This window comes from Notothenia rossii (genome assembly GCF_949606895.1).
Source record: "Notothenia rossii genome assembly, chromosome: 3".
Taxonomy (NCBI): domain Eukaryota; kingdom Metazoa; phylum Chordata; class Actinopteri; order Perciformes; family Nototheniidae; genus Notothenia; species Notothenia rossii.
The window spans coordinates 26,624,922-26,645,833 of record NC_136901.1 but is presented as its reverse complement, the minus strand read 5'-3'; the positions used below and the strand labels follow the sequence as shown (position 1 = coordinate 26,645,833).

The 20,912-nt window shown below is 40.8% G+C and overlaps 2 protein-coding genes across 20 annotated transcripts in view; both read right to left on the bottom strand.

The window, feature by feature from the left end:
* mark2b (MAP/microtubule affinity-regulating kinase 2b) overlaps positions 1-11,568 on the bottom strand; it is a 68,708-nt gene extending 57,140 nt beyond the window's left edge. For 6 of the 18 annotated variants that reach the window (XM_079670751.1, XM_079670763.1, XM_079670766.1 and 3 more), the window contains exon 1: positions 10,249-11,567. In XM_079670751.1, the coding sequence (XP_079526877.1) occupies positions 10,249-10,299 (51 nt within the window). In that variant the 5' untranslated portion in view covers positions 10,300-11,567. Of the gene's footprint in view, positions 1-10,248 lie in introns of all 18 variants that reach the window. The other 12 variants (XM_079670761.1, XM_079670764.1, XM_079670752.1 and 9 more) reach the window with 5 other exon arrangements.
* A 2,956-nt stretch (positions 11,569-14,524) lies between these two features.
* On the bottom strand, positions 14,525-20,851 carry krcp (kelch repeat-containing protein). 2 transcript variants are annotated; one of them, XM_079670774.1, is made up of 13 exons: positions 20,609-20,850; positions 20,163-20,324; positions 19,931-20,012; positions 19,658-19,714; positions 19,048-19,276; positions 18,643-18,735; positions 17,148-17,279; positions 16,852-17,039; positions 16,576-16,772; positions 16,390-16,484; positions 15,723-15,777; positions 15,516-15,613; positions 14,525-15,304 (listed from the first exon to the last, which is right to left on the bottom strand). In XM_079670774.1, the coding sequence occupies exons 1-13, from the start codon at positions 20,668-20,670 to the stop codon at positions 15,075-15,077; spliced, it is 1,680 nt and encodes a 559-aa protein (XP_079526900.1). In that variant the 5' UTR covers positions 20,671-20,850; the 3' UTR covers positions 14,525-15,074. The 2 variants fall into 2 exon arrangements, with proteins under 2 accessions (XP_079526900.1, XP_079526901.1); XM_079670775.1 differs by lacking the exon at positions 20,163-20,324 and having other exon boundaries at positions 20,609-20,851.
* Between the last annotated feature and the right edge of the window lie 61 nt (positions 20,852-20,912).

Below are 20,912 nucleotides of genomic sequence, written 5' to 3'. Positions count from 1 at the left end.
TCGAAATGCTGCACCTTAATGTTTATTTTATTATATTTTGTATTTATTTGAGTGAATATTCACAGTTTAATAATAATTAAAAACCCCAAACTAATAGTTTATGTTTTGTGATTACCGTACTAGTACAGTAAAGTTCAAACACAGATTATTTCAGTTCATCAAAATGCTGCACCTTAATGTTTATTTTATTATATTTTGTATTTATTTGAGTGAATACATTATTCACAGTTTAATAATGATTAAAACAAATAAAAAAATATGTTATGTTTTGTGATAATTTTTTCTGCTGTACCGAAAACGTACCGAACCGAACCGTGACCTAAAAACCGAGCTACGTGCCGAGCCGAAATGTTTGTGAACCGTTACACCCCTACCCGATAGGTCTTCAAGTAAAGATTTAATAAATAGACCCTCCAGAAAAACGCGATTCTGCGATCGCAGAATTTACCGCATAATCAGCAAAATGGCGCAGATTTTTAAAAGGCCGCATATTTCTCAAAAGGCCGCATAATCCCCGCATTTTTCCACACAAAGTTGAGGGAAAAAAAGTTAACTCTTCTTGACGTGACGTCATCAGCTCGCGCATCACAGAATGTAAACAACACTGTATATAGTGAGAGTGTGGAGCTCACACGATAGAGAAAACACCAAGATGAAAAAATCTAATCCATCTCATTTACCGACGAACATTTCTACTAAAGACCGGGCAAAAAGTGGGGGGAAACTATTCTGTACCCCGTGCAACTGTGTGTTGGAGCATAAGAGAAAATCGACGGTGACGACCCACTTTGATTCATTCAAACATTCGATAATGCTTTCTGCTGCTGCGGACAAGAAAGCCAAACAACTCACGTTCACCGAGGCATCAACCTCCAAAACCCTTTCGAGGGCTACAAGAAACGACGTGATTTGCCTACAAGATTGAAGCTGGTCAAATAACGAACGAGTAAAGGAAAACAGAATGAGGCGGAGAAGTGCGTATGTGTGCGTGTGCGTGCGCGTGTGTGTGTGTGTATGTGTGTGAGATTAAAATAGCCCAATTGCTTTTACAATAAATAAACATTGAATGTGTTTAATTGAAAAGTAAAGGGGTTTAACGTTAGTGGCAGGTTGTGTGTGAGAGAGAATAAATAAGACAGCCCAATATTTAAAAAAAATTGTTATTCTTTTTATCCGCATATTTCGCAACTTCCCGCAATTTCACCGCATAAAATCACATAAAAACCCCGCATGTTTAATCGCATAATCAAGGAATTTTGCCCGCGTTTTTCTGGAGGGTCTAAATAAAGTAACTGGGTTCATCAAAAATTGAAAATCATTACCTTGATCATGTGGCATGCTTATTACTGGTTCTCACTATATCTTTCTGTATTTAGGAATCAGTGTGACTCAGCAGAGATCAGGATATTTCATGTAATGGACAAAGCTAATCCTCGAGGATAATAATGGTGGAAAAGGGACTGAGATTTAAACAACAGATGCAAAGTGTTCATAGTTTGGGCTACAAATTGCAGGTTAATACTAGTTTTGCTTTAAAGACCAGGGTTTCCCATACAGACTTTACTTGGGCGGGCCGCCCAGGTATATTAACGTCCGCCAAAGTATATTTCGCGACCCATTTAGGTTTTTTTCTTTTTTTATTCCGTCCGCGAGCACAACGCCATCTGCGATGGATTAACGAGTGGACCATGATCCCTCGCTCGACCCCTCCTGTACCTGTTCGTTCTGCCGTATGCGCTCCGCAGTAACCTCGCTGCGAGGCTCCGGCAAACAATTGAGGAGCGTGCTCCACTAGCGGACACCAAAAGTATATCTCAGATCTGTGGGAAACACTGAAGTAGATGAGTAGGTGAATACAAATGTAGTAGTCTCATAACACATCAAACAGAACACAGATCGTGTTAGACATGGGAAATGTATTTTTGGATAAAAAGCTAATTACTAGTGTTTGGTTGTAGCATTAAAGCTTGAAAGATTGCCATCAACATAAAAGCAATTATTGAAAATCTGTTCTTTACAAGATATAAAAAAAAGCCACAATCTAAATGAATGCTTTATAAATAAAGTATATTGCTGCCTGAATGAGCTGGTTTGTTTCCGTTATTGTGTGACATTAGGTAATCCAAATGAACCCTTTAGAGGCAACAAGATCAAACACTAACACGTAAATACTAATCGAGGCAAAGGTAGACTTGCAACTTCCTTGTTTGTTTTTTGTCAATGGAGTCTGGTGGCTTTGAAGAGAACATAGATAACATTCATTTCCTTGTTGGAAATGGCTAACTGATGGCAAATTAAAGCCTGGAAAATATTCTAAATACATGCAAACACTGACTAGGGATGAATACAACTCTCCTTCAAATAATCCAAACTATTCCTTTAACTTTTCCTACAAATCAAAACAAACATTTTGACACCGAGAGGATTCCAAGTATTCATGGATGACTAACACCAGATGACTTCACAGAAAAAGGGAAAATACATTAACGCCCTGAGAAAGAAATCCACACGCCTACACCTGAATGACGTCAAGCCCTTCAAATGGCAGGTCGACAGTTAGCTGCCACACCTTCCACTCGGCTCGACTGGAAAGGCCTGTTTTACCCTTAGACAATCCGACACACAAACAAAGCACTGAACTTCAGTGCATTGTTTTTTTCAACACCTAGGTGGCTGCTCGTCCTATATTTATGCTTCCACCGGAAATCCAGGTATAAATGGACAACTGCCCATGAATCAAAATGTAATTCCAATCCTATTAACAGCCAACGGTCTATGTGCAGGGGGGAAATGAGGAAACCGTGTGTGTGTGTGTGTGTGTGTGTGTGTGTGTGTGTGTGTCAACAAGAACATTTGTGAATGTGATGGAGTGTCTGATCTACTGTGTGTGTGTGTGTGTGTGTGTGTGTGTGTGTGTGTGTGTGTGTGTGTGTGTGTGTGTGTGTGTGTGTGTGTGTGTGTGTGTGTGTGTGTGTGTGTGGACAAGAACATTTGTGAATGTGATGGAGTGTCTGATCTACTGTGTGTGTCTGAGTGTGTGTTTGCGGCAGGTTCTCTGTTGCTAGGGCCCTGGCTAGCTCTGTCTTTCTGTTCATCTGCCTAGTGACTCGTCTGGTAAAGAGAGCGGCATAATTTATGGTTTCCTGGGTGTAACAGCAACGTGTGTGAAAAAGCGCATGTGTGTTATAGATTGCTTACAAGATGAGTCATTCAAGGGGAGAAGGAATAAGGACAGGCAAAGAGGTGAACACTAGAATATCAAAACACATCTTCACCAGCATGCCTGTGTCGGTATCCTCACACATTCAGTGTTTCTCTCTCATTTATATTGAATTTCCAGCTCGCTCGCAGGGAGATTCTCTACCAAGCTCTCACACTCCCAAGGTGTCAGATGAAATACATCAAACTGTGCTCAGCTACACTCATATTTCCAATACTGTGTTTGCTTTGTCTTTTGTTGCTGTGGAGCTTGTAGGCATTTTGAGCCTGCAACCGTCAACTCTTCAGTCATGGTGCGGGTTACAAAGGTCAAACTGGAATCGATTGAAAACTAGGGCGAGGGATAACCAGATTTTTACTTAAACAATTCAGTCCTAAATGGGGAAAAATGCTATTGCTAAAACTATGAAAGACATTGATATTGTTCAGTCTCAATACTCAACAGCCACTGTCACACAAACCCTTTCATCCCAATTCTTCACAACTCCTTCTCTTCATTTAATTTCTTGCTTTCCTATCCTGTGGCTCTTTTTTTTACCAATTCTGTATAGACCAGAGCCTCAACCTTCTGTAGCATGAGTAGCGCTTTGCACTTAAGTTTTGAGTGGGTTCCTCTTTGGTTTGCAACATTCTCACACACAATAGCACACATGTATCGCAGATAGCAAATCACACAGCACCTTACTGTATAATATAACACACAGAGTGAAAATGTAACTTTTGCATGTTTGAAAGACGGGATGGAAAAGAAAGGTATTTTTACAGGGTAACTCTAGGTTTTAATGAGTGTTTAAATGAGAATGTTGAAGCCTTCATATTGATCTTCAGACAGCTGCACATAAGTGACTATCAGATGATTATCTGATTTCTACAATACAACTTAAAAGTTATTTTGTCCCACGGGAATCCCACTGATCCCATCCCATTGTTCCTGCTCGATAAAAGTCAATACAAGAATAACATGACAGCCGTTGTTAACTTGGTCAGAAAACAAAACTGCACACACAGGCGTACTGGAAACATATCTTCCATAAAAAGTGTTTAGCTTTATACTGTATTCATGTCAAGATTTGGTGGGAGCTTGTCAACGCCTTAATTCAACAAATCAGGTTTGGAATAATTCAGACCTTAAATGACTTCATATCATGTTGTAAATGTGTTCTTTATTTCCTTCTTCCTTGTTTTATTTCCTTTAGAGATGGACGGTGTTGTATGAATAAACCTTGAGTAAACCCAATGAAAATATTACAATCAAGCCCTAAATGCACTTTAGTTCATTTAGACGTATGGGAAATATCATTCGGACAAATAAATGTTTCAAATCCATTACACTTCAATGCGGGGAGGATCCAGCTTGCTTGGCTAGTGTGCAACTACCTAAACAATGAAATGGAGGATGAAGTAACAATTGAAGAGGCAGACCAGTATTTCTGGATGCTTTACTCTGTCTTTTCAGAAGATGTGACTCAATGAATAGAGAGGGAACATTGTAAAACAGGAAATCAGACAATCAACTGATCATGTCTGGGGAAGTGGGCACAGAGTGAGAACCTACAGCAAACACAAGCTATCCAATTCCCCCTTTTGGACTAATAAGCCACCATTCTTAGATCACATAGATACTGAAACAAAACCCTCAGGCTTTTTAATTTATTATATCAGTTTCATCACCATAATGCGCAAAACAAATCCAGGTACTCAAGGTTAAACTATTGTCACACCGAAGAGTGTCATACCTAACAGCCAGGACAGAACCTTATGTGGCAACAGGTCAGATCAGAGCCCCTCAACATAGAGTGGGGCAAAAAAGTATTTAGTCTGCCACCAATTGTGCAAGTTCTCCCACTTAAAAAGATGAGACCTGTAATTTTCTTCCTAGGTATACCTCAACTATGAGAGACAGAATTGGGTGAAAGAATCCAGGAAATCACATTGTAGGATTTTTAATGAATTAATTGGTAAATTCCTCTGTAAAATAAGTATTTGGTTACCTACAAACAAACAAGATTTCTGGCTCTCACAGACCTGTAACTTCTTCTTTAAGAGCCTCCTCTGTCCTCCACTTGTTAACTGTATTAATGGCACCTGTTTGAACTCGTTATCAGTATAAAAGACACCTGTCCACAACCTCAAACAGTCACACTCCGAACTCCACTATGGCCAAGACCAAAGGGCTGTCAAAGGACACCAGAAACAAAATTGTAGACCTGCACCAGGCTGGGAAGACTGAATCTGCAATAGGTAAGCAGCTTGGTGTGAAAAAATCAACTGTGGGAGCAATTATTAGAAAATGGAAGACATACAAGACCACTGATAATCTCCCTCGATCTGGGGCTCCAAGCAAGATCTCACCCCGTGGTGTCAAAATGATCACAAGAACGGTGAGCAAAAATCCCAGAACCACACGGGGGGACCTAGTCAATGACCTGCAGAGAGCTGGGAACAAACTAACAAAGGCTACCATCAGTAACACACTACGCCGCCAGGGACTCAAATCCTGCAGTGCCAGACGTGTCCCCCTGCTTAAGCCAGGCCCGTCTGAAGTTTGCTAGAGAGCATTTAGATGATCCAGAAGAGGATTGGGAGAATGTCATATGGTCAGATGAAACCAAAATATAACTTTTTGGTAAAAACTCAACTAGACGTGTTTGGAGGAGAAAGAATGCTGAGTTGCATCCAAAGAACACCATACCTACTGTGAAACATGGGGGTGGAAACATCATGCTTTGGGGCTGTTTTTCTGCAAAGGGACCAGGACGACTGATCCGTGTAAAGGAAAGAATGAATGGGGCCATGTATCGTGAGATTTTGAGTGACAAACTCCTTCAATCAGCAAGGGCATTGAAGATGAAACGTGGCTGGGTCTTTCAGCATGACAATGATCCCAAACACACCGCCCGGGCAACGAAGGAGTGGCTTCGTAAGAAGCATTTCAAGGTCCTAGAGTGGCCTAGTCAGTCTCCAGATCTCAACCCCATAGAAAATCTTTGGAGGGAGTTGAAAGTCTGTGTTGCCCAGCGACAGCCCCAAAACATCACTGCTCTAGAGGAGATCTGCATGGAGGAATGGGCCAAAATACCAGCAACAGTGTGTGAAAACCTTGTGAAGACTTACAAAAAACGTTTGACCTCTGTCATTGCCAACAAAGGGTATATAACAAAGTATTGAGATGAACTTTTGTTATTGACCAAATACTTATTTTCCACCATCATTTGCAAATAAATTCTTTAAAAATCAGACAATTTGATTTTCTGGATTTTTTTTTCTCTCATTTTGTCTCATAGTTGAGGTATACCTAGGATGAAAATTACAGACCTCTTTCATCTTTTTAAGTGGGAGAACTTGCACATTTGGTGGCTGACTAAATACTTTTTTGCCCCACTGTATCTGCTATTTAACACCGTCAGAAAGATGTCACAAGTCACTTTACTACATTTGACAGCTCTCTTATGATACGTGCCCAGCGACTGTTTATAGTGACAGCCAGGATGGAGGTTGGCTTGGTCAGCTACTTCTACAACACTACCCAAAAAATCTTTTATAACCTTGAACAGCCGAGTTCAATGAATGTGTGCAAAAATGGCTTCCAAACGCTTGATTATTATCATCAAGGAAATCACCATTATCATAATTGTATGTAAAAATAAACTTTTAAAAGCTTTGTCTGTTAATTTCAGTTAGGTTAAAGGTCCTTACACACCAAACTGACACCAAAGAACACGTCCCGACGGAACGTCGCGTCACGTCTCCTGCGTCTTATGTTTCGCACTGGAACACACCGCAAAGACTCCAGCCAACGGCCAAGTTGCACGTACGAACTGCGCATGCGTGAGTGGCAATAACTCTCCTTACCAGCAGGCGGTGGTAGAGTGTATTCATCATTCAAAAGAGGCAACAACCGGAAGACAGACTGAGTGATACACCGAGAGAAGAAGAACAGACTGCGTGATTTTAAACAAACAACAAATAGCGTGTGCGTTCCATTTTCACTCTACAGCGAGAAGCTCATGGGGCTTTCCCGAACCTGTGTCGAGAGCTGGAGTTAAATCTAAACCTTCTTAATAGTTTGTTTTGTTTGGGTCCCTCGCTTCCGTTTCGCTTCTCATGCACTGATTCGCTAAGCTGAACAGCCAATCAGAGTGATTTATTTGGCCCACGGCCTTTAGCCTCCCGATTCAACATGTCGAATCAGCGGCGGAAGGTGTCGGCACGGCCGAAAAGACACGACGGTGCGGGACACACCAATTTGAGTAGGGCGACATGACGGTCATCGACGGCCCAACATCCATCGATGGCCGAAATCGGCTTGGCGTGTAAGGGACTTAAGATGAAAAGATGAATTTGTATTTTACAACTTCATTGATAATCGATAACATTTGTTGTTATTTAGTCAAATTAAATGAATCCATCTTCTTAAATATGAATATTTATGGTTTCTTTACTCGTGTTGTCGACAAACCACAATATTTGAAGACATCATCTTAGGTTGTGAGCAGCACTGATCTACATTGCTCACCATTTTATAGACCAAACAAGTCAACAATCATCTGCAATACTGGTTACAGCCCTGTACTCAAACAGTCTTTATGGCAGAGACAAGGTGAGGAAATTTTGAGATAATTTGTTATTTACCTGGCGACACATTGACTATTCAGATCGAAATATACATCTATGACAGGGACCAGGGACAGTCATGTCAATACTCAACCCGTCTTCATGTCCGGTGCCATTTTGTCCTGTATCTTGAGACCCGACACCAAAGGCTTTCTATACATGGCCTTTTAAAACAGACTGTGTTTGTGTGGGCGTATTCATCTGTGACCTTTTGCCTATTAACACAGTTTCGGACTAGCCATGACCCCAAACTTTTTTCCTAAAACCCCTAAATCCCCAATAGTTGCTGCAGGAAGAGTAAACCGTGCATTCTGACCAACATTAGCACTACAACAAATCTACACACAGGAGGTTGTATTGCTTCAGGCACTTCACTAAAGGGTACACAAACAGGGGCAAACCAGGAAGTCAAGAGTGAGCGTTATTTATCACCAAGCTACTGCACTTTGGTTTTGTACTCAGTGTGTGTTTAAAGCTGCTACAGTCAAAGGGTTATGTAATGAATTGTATTGTTTCTGACCTCTGTTCCAGGTAAGGGTGTAGCCCTGTAGGAATATGTATGTGTGTACTTATTTGCCTAGATCTACCAGTTTAGCTGTCTGCTTGGATTGTAATGGAAGCTGGGATCCATTATACACTCGCAGCTAGATCAAGGTATCAACAGACAATTTCTGTCAGCATTTTATTTGTGCAAGAAGCAAACACAGCCTACATTTTTTAACCATTGAGTCTCCAATACCAAGAGGTTTCCATATTGGCTGGTAGGATCATATCTGCAGTCTGGAAGGCTGTGCAGCTGATTTTACACACCTGTGATTGGCTTTCATAATTTCAGGTAGAAAACAGTTTGACAGAGGGTGCAGCTCTTGCAACCTATTGTTTATGTTTTTCAAATAGCCACGGTTGTAAAAAACTGTTCAAGGGTTTTAACCACAGATTTTTTCTTCTGTGTTCATCTGCTTTATTTATGTTGCTATACTTATCAAAGCTACTGAACAACTGCTCAAACAATCCATCACACTGAATTGTCACCACAGCTACATTGACCTACCTATAGACACTTAAGCGTCACAAATATAGAACTTGGTTTAGCTCGCACTCGGGGTGACATCACCCACTGGCTAGTCTTTCAACATGTAGACGGACAATGTTTCCATCCATCACTCAAAAGAGATTTTTTTTCAATCCGTTGATGTTTGTCAACAGCTGCCCCAAGTAATGCATGTCATGCTCTGTATCGGAAACTATAATGGTTTTCATGTGAGAATGTGGATCTTTGTCCCAATTACAATGAATCTCCAGATAAAACTGTCAAGATTAAGACAGATACCGTCTTGGAAAAGGGCTGTTTTCCGGCCCTCTAATAATGTTTTTCAGAGCACAGTTCAGGGGTCTTTTTGTTTTTTAATCTTTACAGCACACACTACCAGTGTGTTTGTCTAATCTAGTTAATAGAAATGTATACTTCTTCAATCTCCAGCTCTGAAAAGCCTTTGCATATTTGAAAGGTATTTATAGTGTTTTTAGAATCCCTCTGGCCTCTGCTTAAGGGTCAGTAGATTTAGGTCAAAATCGGATATGTTTTTTGAGTGAGTTTGAGAATCACCCCCTGTACCAGCACCTAGAAATGATGAGTCTTGTTTCTTACAAGTTTGCATCAAAAACCTTAAAACCCTTTTTACTTTTATCACACAGCCCCAAATGCTTCTTTTTCTCATTAAAGATTTGTTGCATATTCAAGGTTTCCAATATTGTCCTGTATAAATACAATTCCAAATCTCCTTTGGGATTTTTTAAGCTTTGCCTGCACAACAGAATTTGCAAATCAATATTTCCTGCAAAAAACATACATACATACAAGGTATCAAGCCTTCAACAAAAGTCCACATTCTAATAGAAAAGTTTCTCAAACACCACCCAAACACAAAACCTAGCAATATACAAAACGTATTGATGATGGCTTCAATACATTTTTACTGAGCATATAAACATAAAGCTGTGAGGCGCAAGTCACACAAGATTGCATTAAACAATATATGTTACACATTATAGGGTTTCTGTACTGTACAATATAGCAATTATTTGGAACTGTCTGACTGCCTGTCTGCATTGCAACAGGTCAAAGTACTGAAAAGTCAAGTAGGAGGACAAGCCCAAGACACAGACTAAACATAAACCTAAATGTATTCTTCTATTCTGCAAAGAGTGGGAAATCCAGTGTGAGTGCGTAGGCAAGGCTGGTGAATCACTGCTGTGTGGCAAAGACAACAGAGAGAAAAAGCAAAGAGACAACCAGAGACTGTGGAGAAGGCCAAACAGGGCCTCTCTCCACAGCATATAGGAATATCATACTGAAGTAGAGTTAATGGTAAACAAATATCAACAGTAATATGGAGAATGATCTTAGAGTCTTACCTGCCCAGCTGTATTTTCAATGACTTGCACCAGTGGGGTCCTTGTTGACATTTTTTGAAGACTTTAAGTTGCCAAAAAGGGGGAAGGAAACAATGAAACAAAAACGATTCTTCAGTGTCTATTGTACATTTAAGATCTGTCTAGCTGAGGGCGGAGGAAAATGTCCAGCAGAAGTCCAGCGCTAGCCAGCTAGCAGCACGACAGATAGCCCGTGAATCAACAAGTTGAAACCCACATCAGTGGCTAGCCGAGTTAGCCAGCTAGCTGAACCCAACTAGCAGCAACCGCACGTCCCATGTTTGTCAACAAGCACAAAACAGGAAAAAGCTAAATGTCTTCTTCAGCTTCGGTCTTGTTGTGAATGCATTCAGTTTCCAGTTAGCAGTGTCAATTGTGACCAGGGAGCTACCAACCTAATGACGTTTTGGCCGGCTAGCTACTTGTGCTAGCACGAAGAAAAGTTGGTTGTATTGGACGAGACAAGGTTCAATTAGGTGGCTAGCATGCTAACCTGTAAGGTTGCTAACTAACGTCCGAGGAAGCGTCAACTGTCGCCCAAATCTACAACAAACGTTTATCCAGAGTCGGTTTCATAAAACAGTGTCGACGCTTCTTTTTTTCTTTTTTTGTGGCAGGGATGTTTCCTTTCAGGTTTGAAGCCAGGTCCTGGTTCTGCAAACTTTCAGGCCAAAGTTATTCCCGGCGAGGGCTCGACCTTCCTAACTCCCACAAAACTATTCAAAATGTTCCCAGCGAGATATCCAGGGTAAGGGTATCCAAAAAATAAAAGCAGCACCATGTAAACTGGTCAAATGGCAGGTGAAAAACACGAATTAATCTGTTGCACTAGCTTACAGGCTGGCCAAAATTAGCCCATGTAGCGAATTGAGTGTTTCTTTCGAAGTAAAGTTAGCTAGTTAGCTGCTCCTCCTGCGGCCGCGGCGGTGCTGCTGACTGCCACAGAGCAGCCCACAAAACTCTAAATCCACGGAAATCACCGGCGCTCTTCCTTGTGTTGCGTGTTTGGAATAAGGTCGCTCAACAGTGCTGCACTGCAGTGTGGCGATTTACCAGCTCGTCCTGTCGTTACACCGACTGCTGTTATTCCCAAGACCCGCCGACTCAAAAAGGGATCATCAGGTTGTAAAATCCATTATTGGTATACTGGGGTTTTCTCGTTAGGAGGTGCGTGTCACGGGCGACAGGGGGAGAGAGGCGAGGAGCTGCGCCCGATTGCAGTCTATGCGCACGATCCTGCCCTGATACCGGAACAAGCTCGCGGCAACATGGCTGCTTGCACCACGAAACGATTAGAGAGGGAGGGGGTTCGTACTGCACTCGGCTCCAATCGGCTTCTTCCGAGTCTTTACTGTTGACTTAGTTTATTAAATGGCAGGTGCAGCAGGATATTCTTTGTACAACTTAAGTTTGAAAAGCAAAATCAATTTGAGATGTACATATGACATTGTTATGGGGTCCCCAGATGTCTGCTTTGAATGCTTCAGAAGCAATCACAGCTGAGGCAAAGATGCATTTCAACCTGATTTCAACAGTTTTTTTTAGGTGCAAGATTTCCAATTGAACAGAATAAACCTCCATTAATGGCATCTTGTCTAAGATAGTTATAGAAATTAAATGTTTATTTTTTGTATTGTCAATTGTATTTTATTTATTATGTGTTGTGTTTTTTTCTTGAGTCTATAGGCCAATACAGTAATGATTGGTTGATAGAACCCCAGGGTCACCAACAATAATCCACTCTTTTGACAGTTGCTTCTGGTCATTTGTGAAAATGTGTACAAATTCAATTCAATCTAAGTCTCGCTTTATTAATTAATCCTGTTGCCCTAATTTGTAAAGGGGCTCTATGTCCAAATCTAGTTCAAAATGTTAACCCTGGTGCCGTCAAACAAATGAATGTGTCAATATTCATTGAAAGAATAGACTGAGGTCACATTTTAAAGACCTAGTATCTCTTATTTTTGCTCTGCTGTTGCCCTTGGTGTCGAATATGTGTCTTCTTCGCACAGCTGTAGTAATGAGATTTTTGTAAAAATGTGTCCATAAATGTGACGTGAGATGATGACAGCTGGCACAGACATTTTTCAAGTTACTTAGCAACAGCCATGGACTGACGAAGAAATATGGCTTCCATTAGAAGTGGTGATGTCAGAACTCTGTCAATCAGGAGGTCCGCAGAGACTAGTCACCAGTGTTCACCATCTGCACAATGCAAGGATGTTATGGAGAAATACAATTTAAAAATCAGGAAATCAAGGGGTATGAGAGGCTTGACTGGGAGAGCGTCCAACTGGCAGGATTTCCCAGTGAATCGAGGGAAAAATCACATCCCTGATGATGGAAGGAGTGCAAACGCAGGGGTACACGAACACTGTTATAGGAGAAAAACAACTCAGTTTTCAGTGCATTGAACAGTATTCATATAATAATTAATATCCTGTACCAGAGGGAATCACTGGGCCTTTCTTGTGACTTATCAATCATTAAACACTCACACACTAATCCAACTGACTTGGCAGAATATGTCCTTTTTTTCGATCACAAGAGACCGTATTTAATTTTTTAAGATATTTTTGTACAGGTTTTTCACGAGCTGTATGAATCTAGTTTTAATTAGTAATACTAAACCAAACCGTCACAAAGCTCACCGACCTAATGTTGTTTTATTCAGCAAAAAATGTAAAAAAATAATCCACCTTTAAGCAATCAGATCAAACCCTACATTCATACTTTATTCCTTCCATCTTCTTTTTTTCTGCCTTATATTTTATTTATTTACTACTAATGTCAATTTGTTATGGCTGCGATGTTTACATTTAACATGCTGTCCCTTGTTGTTATCTGTATCCTTTTATGTTCTGTAAATCCATAGCATCTGTTGTTCCCTTTGTATTAGTTAATTTGTCTAAATGATCTGCCTGTGTTTGCAGGAATTGTTGAAAAAAAGGGTAAAAAAGGGAAAAAGCTCAAGGTTGTTGATTGTGAAAATGTGCGGAAGTGTCGCCACCTACAGGATGCCTGTATATATTACAGAACACTATCTATTGAAATAAATAAACAGATCCCATAGCCTATCGTTGAGAGACTACTTCCTGCTGTGTGTCTCGTAAATATTTGGATGAAAATGCATTTTTTGGCTGCCATACTTCTTCTGTGGAGGAAAAATGCCGCACTGAGTGGGAGTTTGAACTGGAAACCGCTAATTACATCTGATATGAGAGTATTTGTTAGTCTCATTGGACGAACATTACAAGACATAGCATGCTTTTTATCTCCAGTCTCCTACCTCAGGCTGCCAACTGTATCCTGCCAGATTGAGGCTGTAATGTTTTTTTTTATATGTGGCCAATCATTCCTCCATCCTGTACAGCAGACTGTTGATGCATCACTAGCAGGCTGTCTCTGCAGCCTTTTTGCATTTCAACATGAATCTAGCTCACTCTGTGTTAATAGTATTGCCTTACAGTGCAGCATTGAATTGACTATGGAAGAGGAGACAATCAAGAGAAGTACAAAAAGAGTACAAACACACATAAAATGAATGAGTGTGCAAACTCTACGGATCATCCTTCTCCTACTTTGTTCCTGGCCTAGATTGAAATCCTTTATAAACCCAGCAATTTAGCAGGTGCTGAGTCACAGCAGCGTGGGCTGAATTACAGAACAAGACCAAAAATAGGCTGAATCTGTATAGACGGCTACAATCACCTTGAGAGCAAGAGTTAGTCATATCATAAAATAAATCCTTATAGAAATATATAAAAATATATGAATCTAAGCACATTATCTTTGCTGCTGCAGTGAATATTGTGTATATGTGCATGCTGCAAATATGGCTACTTATTTTATTTTTTTGAACATTTTATGTATAAATGGTTTTGCATTTTTTGCAGTTTGTCATTTCTTGTGTGAAAGCTGCTATACTAAAAGTGTATTAACCTTACCAGCCACATTCATGACTCCATTATCAGCCTTTCTTCAGAATTGAAGATAATCCTTCTTGAGCTCCATTTACCTTTTATTCAAATGTCTCCATTTAACTGTGGCTCTTTGAAGAGAGCATCAGAGGGTCACATTAGCTCATGTTAGTGCTGGTTACCGGGCCAACAGGGATGTTATTAATGTGTTGTTCTGTTTTAAGTCTCAAACCTAGTGGGTCAATTATTCTGCAAATGGAAAAGCGTGTTCAAGCTGTGTTCACATGTGGCCTACTATCAGATGCAACTCAAATTCAAAATGAAGATAGTGAATAAAATAGAGTTAAGAAAATGAAATGTTTATTAAGTATTTTACAGAATAATAGCTGCAACATGAGATTTTGGAAATGACAATACTGTGATTTTGAGTTTAACAAATTCAAAATCCAAATATATAGTCCCTGTTATTCATTTGTAAAGAAAAAACAATAAAGTTGAATGTATCAGAAATACAAAATATACATTTTACCTGAGGAAAAAAACTTTAAACTATGTACATACAAAAATAGAATCATCTGAACAATTTCAAACAGAGATCGTTGTTGTTATTATTTTTGAATCAACAGAGACTGAGAGATAACTTTTCTTTGATGTTTGTTTAGGAGTATTTTAAAATGTGATTGCTACATCTGAATTCTACAAATGTCCAAACTGTACCATATTCAATCCCAACATTTTAAAAACCCGTTAAAAACATAACGGGAAGAAGAGGGCTCACACAACCAAAGGAAACGAAGACACTCTGAAGGAATATAAATAATAAAGGATGTGTGGAGGTGTACAAATAGCTGCAGTCAGGGAGTGAGGATCACCTCTGACTCACGCTCTTCAAACGGCAGCGAGCAGATCCTCCACGGTGACCGTAGTCAGGTCGGAGTAGAAGTTTCTCTCGTTGTCTCCGCCTCCGAACACCAGCAGGTTTCTGCCGATGGAGCCCGCGTCCATATCCACGTCTCCATCCTCCTTGAAGAGAGCGTCTGTCTCCATGGTGACGATGGAGTGTCCCGCCCTGGGTAGGGACAGCTGAGGGAGCGTCACCTTCGTCCAGCTGTTGGTGTCTGACAAAAATCAAACAAAGAGACAAATAAATACATAAAAAAAGGAAAACATACACGTAAGCCTTGTTTCATTATTCATGAAGTTAACTTAATTATTTGCTTTTCAGTCCATTGGACCACTTCCTCTTTAAATTAAGTCACTTGTTTCTTTCTTTTAAAAAAACATTGCCTGGTTCATTTATTTTGTTCTTATTTTTGAGCTGCCTCTCACCGATATCGAAGACGAAGGCGTCAGTGAGAGCGTTGTTCCCGTTGTAGCCTCCGTGGATCAGGAACTTTGTGTCCGAGAGCACTGCACTGCCATGCCAGCTGGAACACACACAGAGAGGTTATATTACATCGAAAATATATGAAAATAAGACTTAACATATGTGCTTTTGATACATCTTCCCCCCCAACTGTGTGTGTTTTGCTGTACCTTCGTGGAGAGGGGGCTTTCCCAGATGTTTTCACAGCAGAGAACTCCATCAGACCTAAGCAAAACAAAAATATAATTGTTATTTTTATCATTAGGCATTTAGCGTAGCTTCATCAGAAAAACCACAGACCTCAGAGATTTAAAGGCTTGATAATACCTGGAAAACTTTTATTTTAAAACTCAAAATACAATGTCTATTCTTGGTAAAAACCCAGTAATTCGATCTGTCTATCAGTGGATTCAACTCTCTCAATGTCCTGCATTAGATACATTAACCTTGGCTATCAGAGGAAGGTCTGATGCCTTTTATAAAAATGGAAGAAAAAACTTTTGGGAAAATGACTACTGTTAATTGGGATTCGTTTATGTTTCACTGGTATTATTATTGTATTTGATAGTTTTCTAAACAGTTCCTATGTTAAGTGTATTATTGCTCTTTTTATTTGATTTATTTTTGGGTAGCTGAGTAAGATTAAGAAACCAGAGAGATGGAGTTGGGGGGATACATTTGTCTTGAAAAAATATATATATAATTATAAAAAGGTCAAAATAAATGAACCAGGCAATGTTTTTATACCTCATCCAGATCATTGTGTCTTGTTTGTGCCTACAAATAAATGCAAGGCTTTTGCATACATTTCTAATAATACCCAGCTGTGCGGCTTACCGAGGTCCAGCATGTACATGTCATTGTAGCAGACGGGGGTGTCCCATCCTCCAAACACATAGATCTTCATCTGCTGCATCACACATGCAGAATGGCTGGAAGAACAACAAGGAACGAGGATGAGACGGGGAGAAAGGGATGTTGGAAAAAAGCATGTAATGGATGTAATGGATCGAACCATCTTACCCTGAGCGGGGGGAGGGCTTGTTACCGGTCACAATAGGCTGATACCAGATGGAGAGGTTGGGATCGAAGATGTAGAGCGAGTCGCTGCAACCGTCAGGCTCTGGGTTCGGACACGGGAAAACTCCACCGAGCACAAACAGCTCGCCCCGAAACATGCTGCAGCTGTGGTAGGCCAGAGGAGGAACCTTCCCCTGAGCCTGAGGAGAGAGGAAGACTTCAAGAAACAGGACAGGCAGCAAAAAAAGGCAATATGGAGTTCAAACTAGCAACACACACCTCCACCATGGTCCACTTCCAGCTCCGTGTGTCCAGGATGTGGACGTCGTTGAACCATTTCTTGTTCTTGGAGCCTCCGAAGACAAAGATCCGCCTGGAGTCCGGGTCATAGACGGCGGTGTGGCCGATCCTGGTCTCGGGGGTGGGACCCTCTGCCAGAGTCTCCGCTGCCACCCAGGACATGTCCTCTGTTTGGCAGAGACAAGAACTCTTAGACATTAATCCACGGGAAATTAGACCCCTGCCAGATCTAAAACAGCTTCAAGGATATCTGTAGCCGTGAATGGTCCACAGACCTGTGCAGAGCTTCCACATGGGGTCCTTGCAGAACTGCATCCTGGCTCCCTGTCCTCCAATCAGAATCGCTGTCTGAGCATCTATAGGACACAGAGTCTGACCCCAGCGGCCTGACGGGCTGACCAATGGGGCTGTAGGAAAACCAAAGATCAGGATAGATATAATATGTTAACAAAGGACATCAAAGTTCAAACATTAAAAGGGACAAGAGACCTCAGATGGAAAAGACCCCATCACATCTCTCTTTATCTATAAAATGTTATAGTTGTTTCCCCTCTTTTTTGTTGTATAATTGTGTGTCTCTTTGTTGAGGCTTTTCACACTTTGTCATTCTTATTTTCCTTAAGGTTATTTTACACCTCTTTTTGGTAGGGTATGTGTTTCTTTGGGATATTTTAAAAACAGGTGAAAGCTACTTGGGCCTGTTCGATAAACCCTCCATGAAGCTAACCACTCTCCATGTTTTCAGTCTTATGCTAAGCTAAGCATTTCCTGGTACAAGTTCCATATATGATGAACAGGTATAAGAAAGGCATTGAGATGTCTTACTGTTGGAAAGAAGGAGAATATGTGTATTTTCCAACTGTAGCTGTAACGTTCAAATACCTAGATACATCACGGCTAGTGTACCTGGACTCACATTCAGGTTCAGGTCCGGACTCAAGTCCAGAGGTTCAGGTTCAAGTCCGGACTTATAAGTCCGGACTTGTGTCAAGTGGTGTGAGTAACTAAAGTGAACTTACTGTGAGCTAATTATCAATTGAAAATAAACTCATAATCAACTCAAATTCAAACTCGTCAGGTTTATTGTGCCCCCTTCCAACTTGTGTCTACACCATGTCTAGAACTCTACATGTGTTACTTACTAACTACACAACACAACTACATACATAGTGATGTACATACAAGACTCAATATGCAAGAGTACAAGTCTATGTGTTCTTGTTCAAGAACAACAACATATTGACATTGTCTGGGTGAAGTGTTGCTCTTTCGGCAGACACTATATCACCATACATACAAAGGAGTTAGCTTAGCTACACTACCAAATATGGCAACCAGCATCCCACGCTGTCAGTGTCCAGCTTCCCTTGACGTCACACTGATCTCGCGAGCAGTTGCGATATTTTGCGAGACTTCGTGAGCTCAGTAATGGCCGCCATATCAGAAGCCAAAACAATGTTTTTCGTCTTTTCTCAGCGCAAATTTCTCGATCTATGGAAGGTTTTAGATGGTTTAGAACAAAAAGGAGAATATACGTAAGAACCGGTTCTCGACGTTCCGGTTTTAACCGGACTTGAACCGAAACTTTTTACAAGTCCAGTACCGGTTCGGCGTACCGGTACGCAGCACTAATCACGGCCTGTCTAAGTTAAAGTTACAGAAAATCTTTGGTGGGTGGTGTGGACTAATGTACCAGGTATGGGACTGAAAGGTGAATAAACACAAGATGAAACACATCTGAAACGTTATGTAATGTGTATGCAGACTCACAGGTCTGTGTGGGAGTCTTGGCCTGCCTACTCTTCGTCCTGGCTGCACTCTGCATTCTACCCACAATCCCCTGCGCCTCTCCTGCTCCATTAGCTGTGGAAAGTTAAAAGACATTTTATTAGAGGACACAGAGAACTCCTCCACACCAAGTGTCTTTAGCAATTATCATTACCAATAACACAAATGGATAAATAATGCTTTCTTTACAAAGACTAGAATATACAGAAACAGGCATTAAGACACCTTTTTAGTGCCATTCCTTCTGTAAAACTATTTAACGAAGAGATTAAGAATGATTTTTGATGGATTTGGTTCAATGCTACATGGGAAGTTTTGGATTTGACATCAGGACAATTAATGCAATATAATTACACTTCTCCTTGCACAACATGCGGTCTCTTTCACCTGTTCCCTTAATCTTTGTTGCATCTGCTCCACTGCTGAACAGCTTCTGGGCCCTTTTAGATTGACCTCTGGCCTTTCTCAAAGGAGTGGTCTTCTCCACGCCGCCATTGGGACAAATGTTCTCCAGCTCCCCTGTCGTGGTCGTCTTATGTTCATCACAGTCTTCCTCTGACTCTCTGTCTCTCTTCTTGCCCTTGATCTCCCGGGCTGCGAGGGGAGCCACGATGCCCTGAGAGGGTCAACACTTGGTGTCATTTATCGTTTCAAATGAATACATTGTTTGAAATATGTGGGTTAGATTAAAAAAAAAAAAAAGCTGATATTAGCATCAAAAGACCAGATTGCAATGCAACACAGACATGTTTAGCTTTGAAGGGGACATGATGATTTTTATGAAGTCCCAATCTGCACTGGTTTCAGGTCACAACAGAAACACCCACTGACTGTACAAACTACTTGCTGAGAGGCATTGACAAGTGTTAAGAAACATTTATTTTATGTTTTAAATATGACAGCCGCATCTGGATATAAGATGTTGTCTGAATCCGTTTCTGATGGTTGTATTGGTAAATATTGCATATAATAATAATAATGGTATATAATTCATTACCTTTGGTGTGTATTCCTTCACAGACATGATCTCTGGCTTGGACCAATCTGCTTTTACCTGAGGGGGGAACAAAGGATGCTTTAAGTAAAAGGTAGAGCGTTACAGTATTCAATAAGTCAAGTAACAAACGAATAAATAATTTGTTCAGCATCCGAGAGACTCCTCTTTGCTTTGTGATGGCTTTGTGATGGACATGACAGTTTTTGTCTGTATGCAATTTAGTCCTGAATCTTAGGGTTTATACCACATTCTATATATGGTTACAATACATACCAGGTTTCCTCCTTCCAGAGTGACATCCAATGTAACGCTGTCCGTCCAGGTCTCCTCCTCCCACTGCTCCCATGACAGACACCTGCAAGATGTAAATCAATAAATCAGATCATTTCAATTCAGATTGGAAATCACTGGAGGACAGCAGATGCAAGGGACAACCAGACACATTTACTGTACAAAGTTATTGGTCAGATTGTAATTAAAAGGGACATGGTCAGAGTCACCCTACTTGTTATACGGGGTCAGTTTCCCGATAGTGATGGGGAAGCGGTCAGCATCGTTGAGCTCGGCGTTGACGCAGACACGCTGCCCCCACGGCCCGCTGCTGAACAGCACGACCTGGCGGACACTTGGTGGAACTGCAACACACACCCTGCACGACCCTTCAGGGCTATCACGGCGAAAAATATATAAAGTCATTATTGAATTTGGGTTGTTTTGCTTCGATATGGGGCGTTATTATCAGCATGAAGCTATCAGTATTATTCTCTTTTTACACAGTTTTACTAAAATGCAACATATAAAAAGGTTTATGACGTTTATATAACATTATTTAACAACTATAGAGGTGCTGTTCAAACAGTTCAAACACATTGAAGCTAACATACACAATGTTCTAAAGACAGCAACAAGCTAAAGATGTTAACACTAATATTATTAAAATCATTTCGTTACCTCAACAGCCTCTGAGGGGGACCGTTTACTCCGAAAACCGCATATATTCCGAAGTCTTCCATCTTTGTTCTGTCGTCCAGCAAAGACGTTTAATGTCAGAGCTCTTATTGCTATGCTTCTTTATTTTCGCACAAGTTTAAGTAACAAAACAAGGATATGTCCGTACCTTCCTCTGTACGGCATCTCCCGCCACTGATGTGTATAAAATAAACTCCGCGCGAGTTCTCAGTAAACAATTGGGAGCGCTTGTTTTATTGCTGACTGTGTCTGTCGGGTGAAGTCTGCGTTGTTGAGCATTCAGCAG

What these genes read in the sequence shown, in the direction of transcription:
- krcp (XM_079670774.1), bottom strand. Translation starts at nt 20,670, where the DNA reads ATGGAAGACTTCGGAATATATGCGGTTTTCGGAGTAAACGGTCCCCCT. An exon ending in CATGTGGAAGCTCTGCACAG is followed by an intron (nt 17,040 to 17,147) that starts GTCTGTGGACCA and finishes TCTGCCAAACAG; the next exon opens with AGGACATGTCCTGGGTGGCA. An exon ending in AAAGCCCCCTCTCCACGAAG is followed by an intron (nt 15,614 to 15,722) that starts GTACAGCAAAAC and finishes TGTGTGTTCCAG; the next exon opens with CTGGCATGGCAGTGCAGTGC.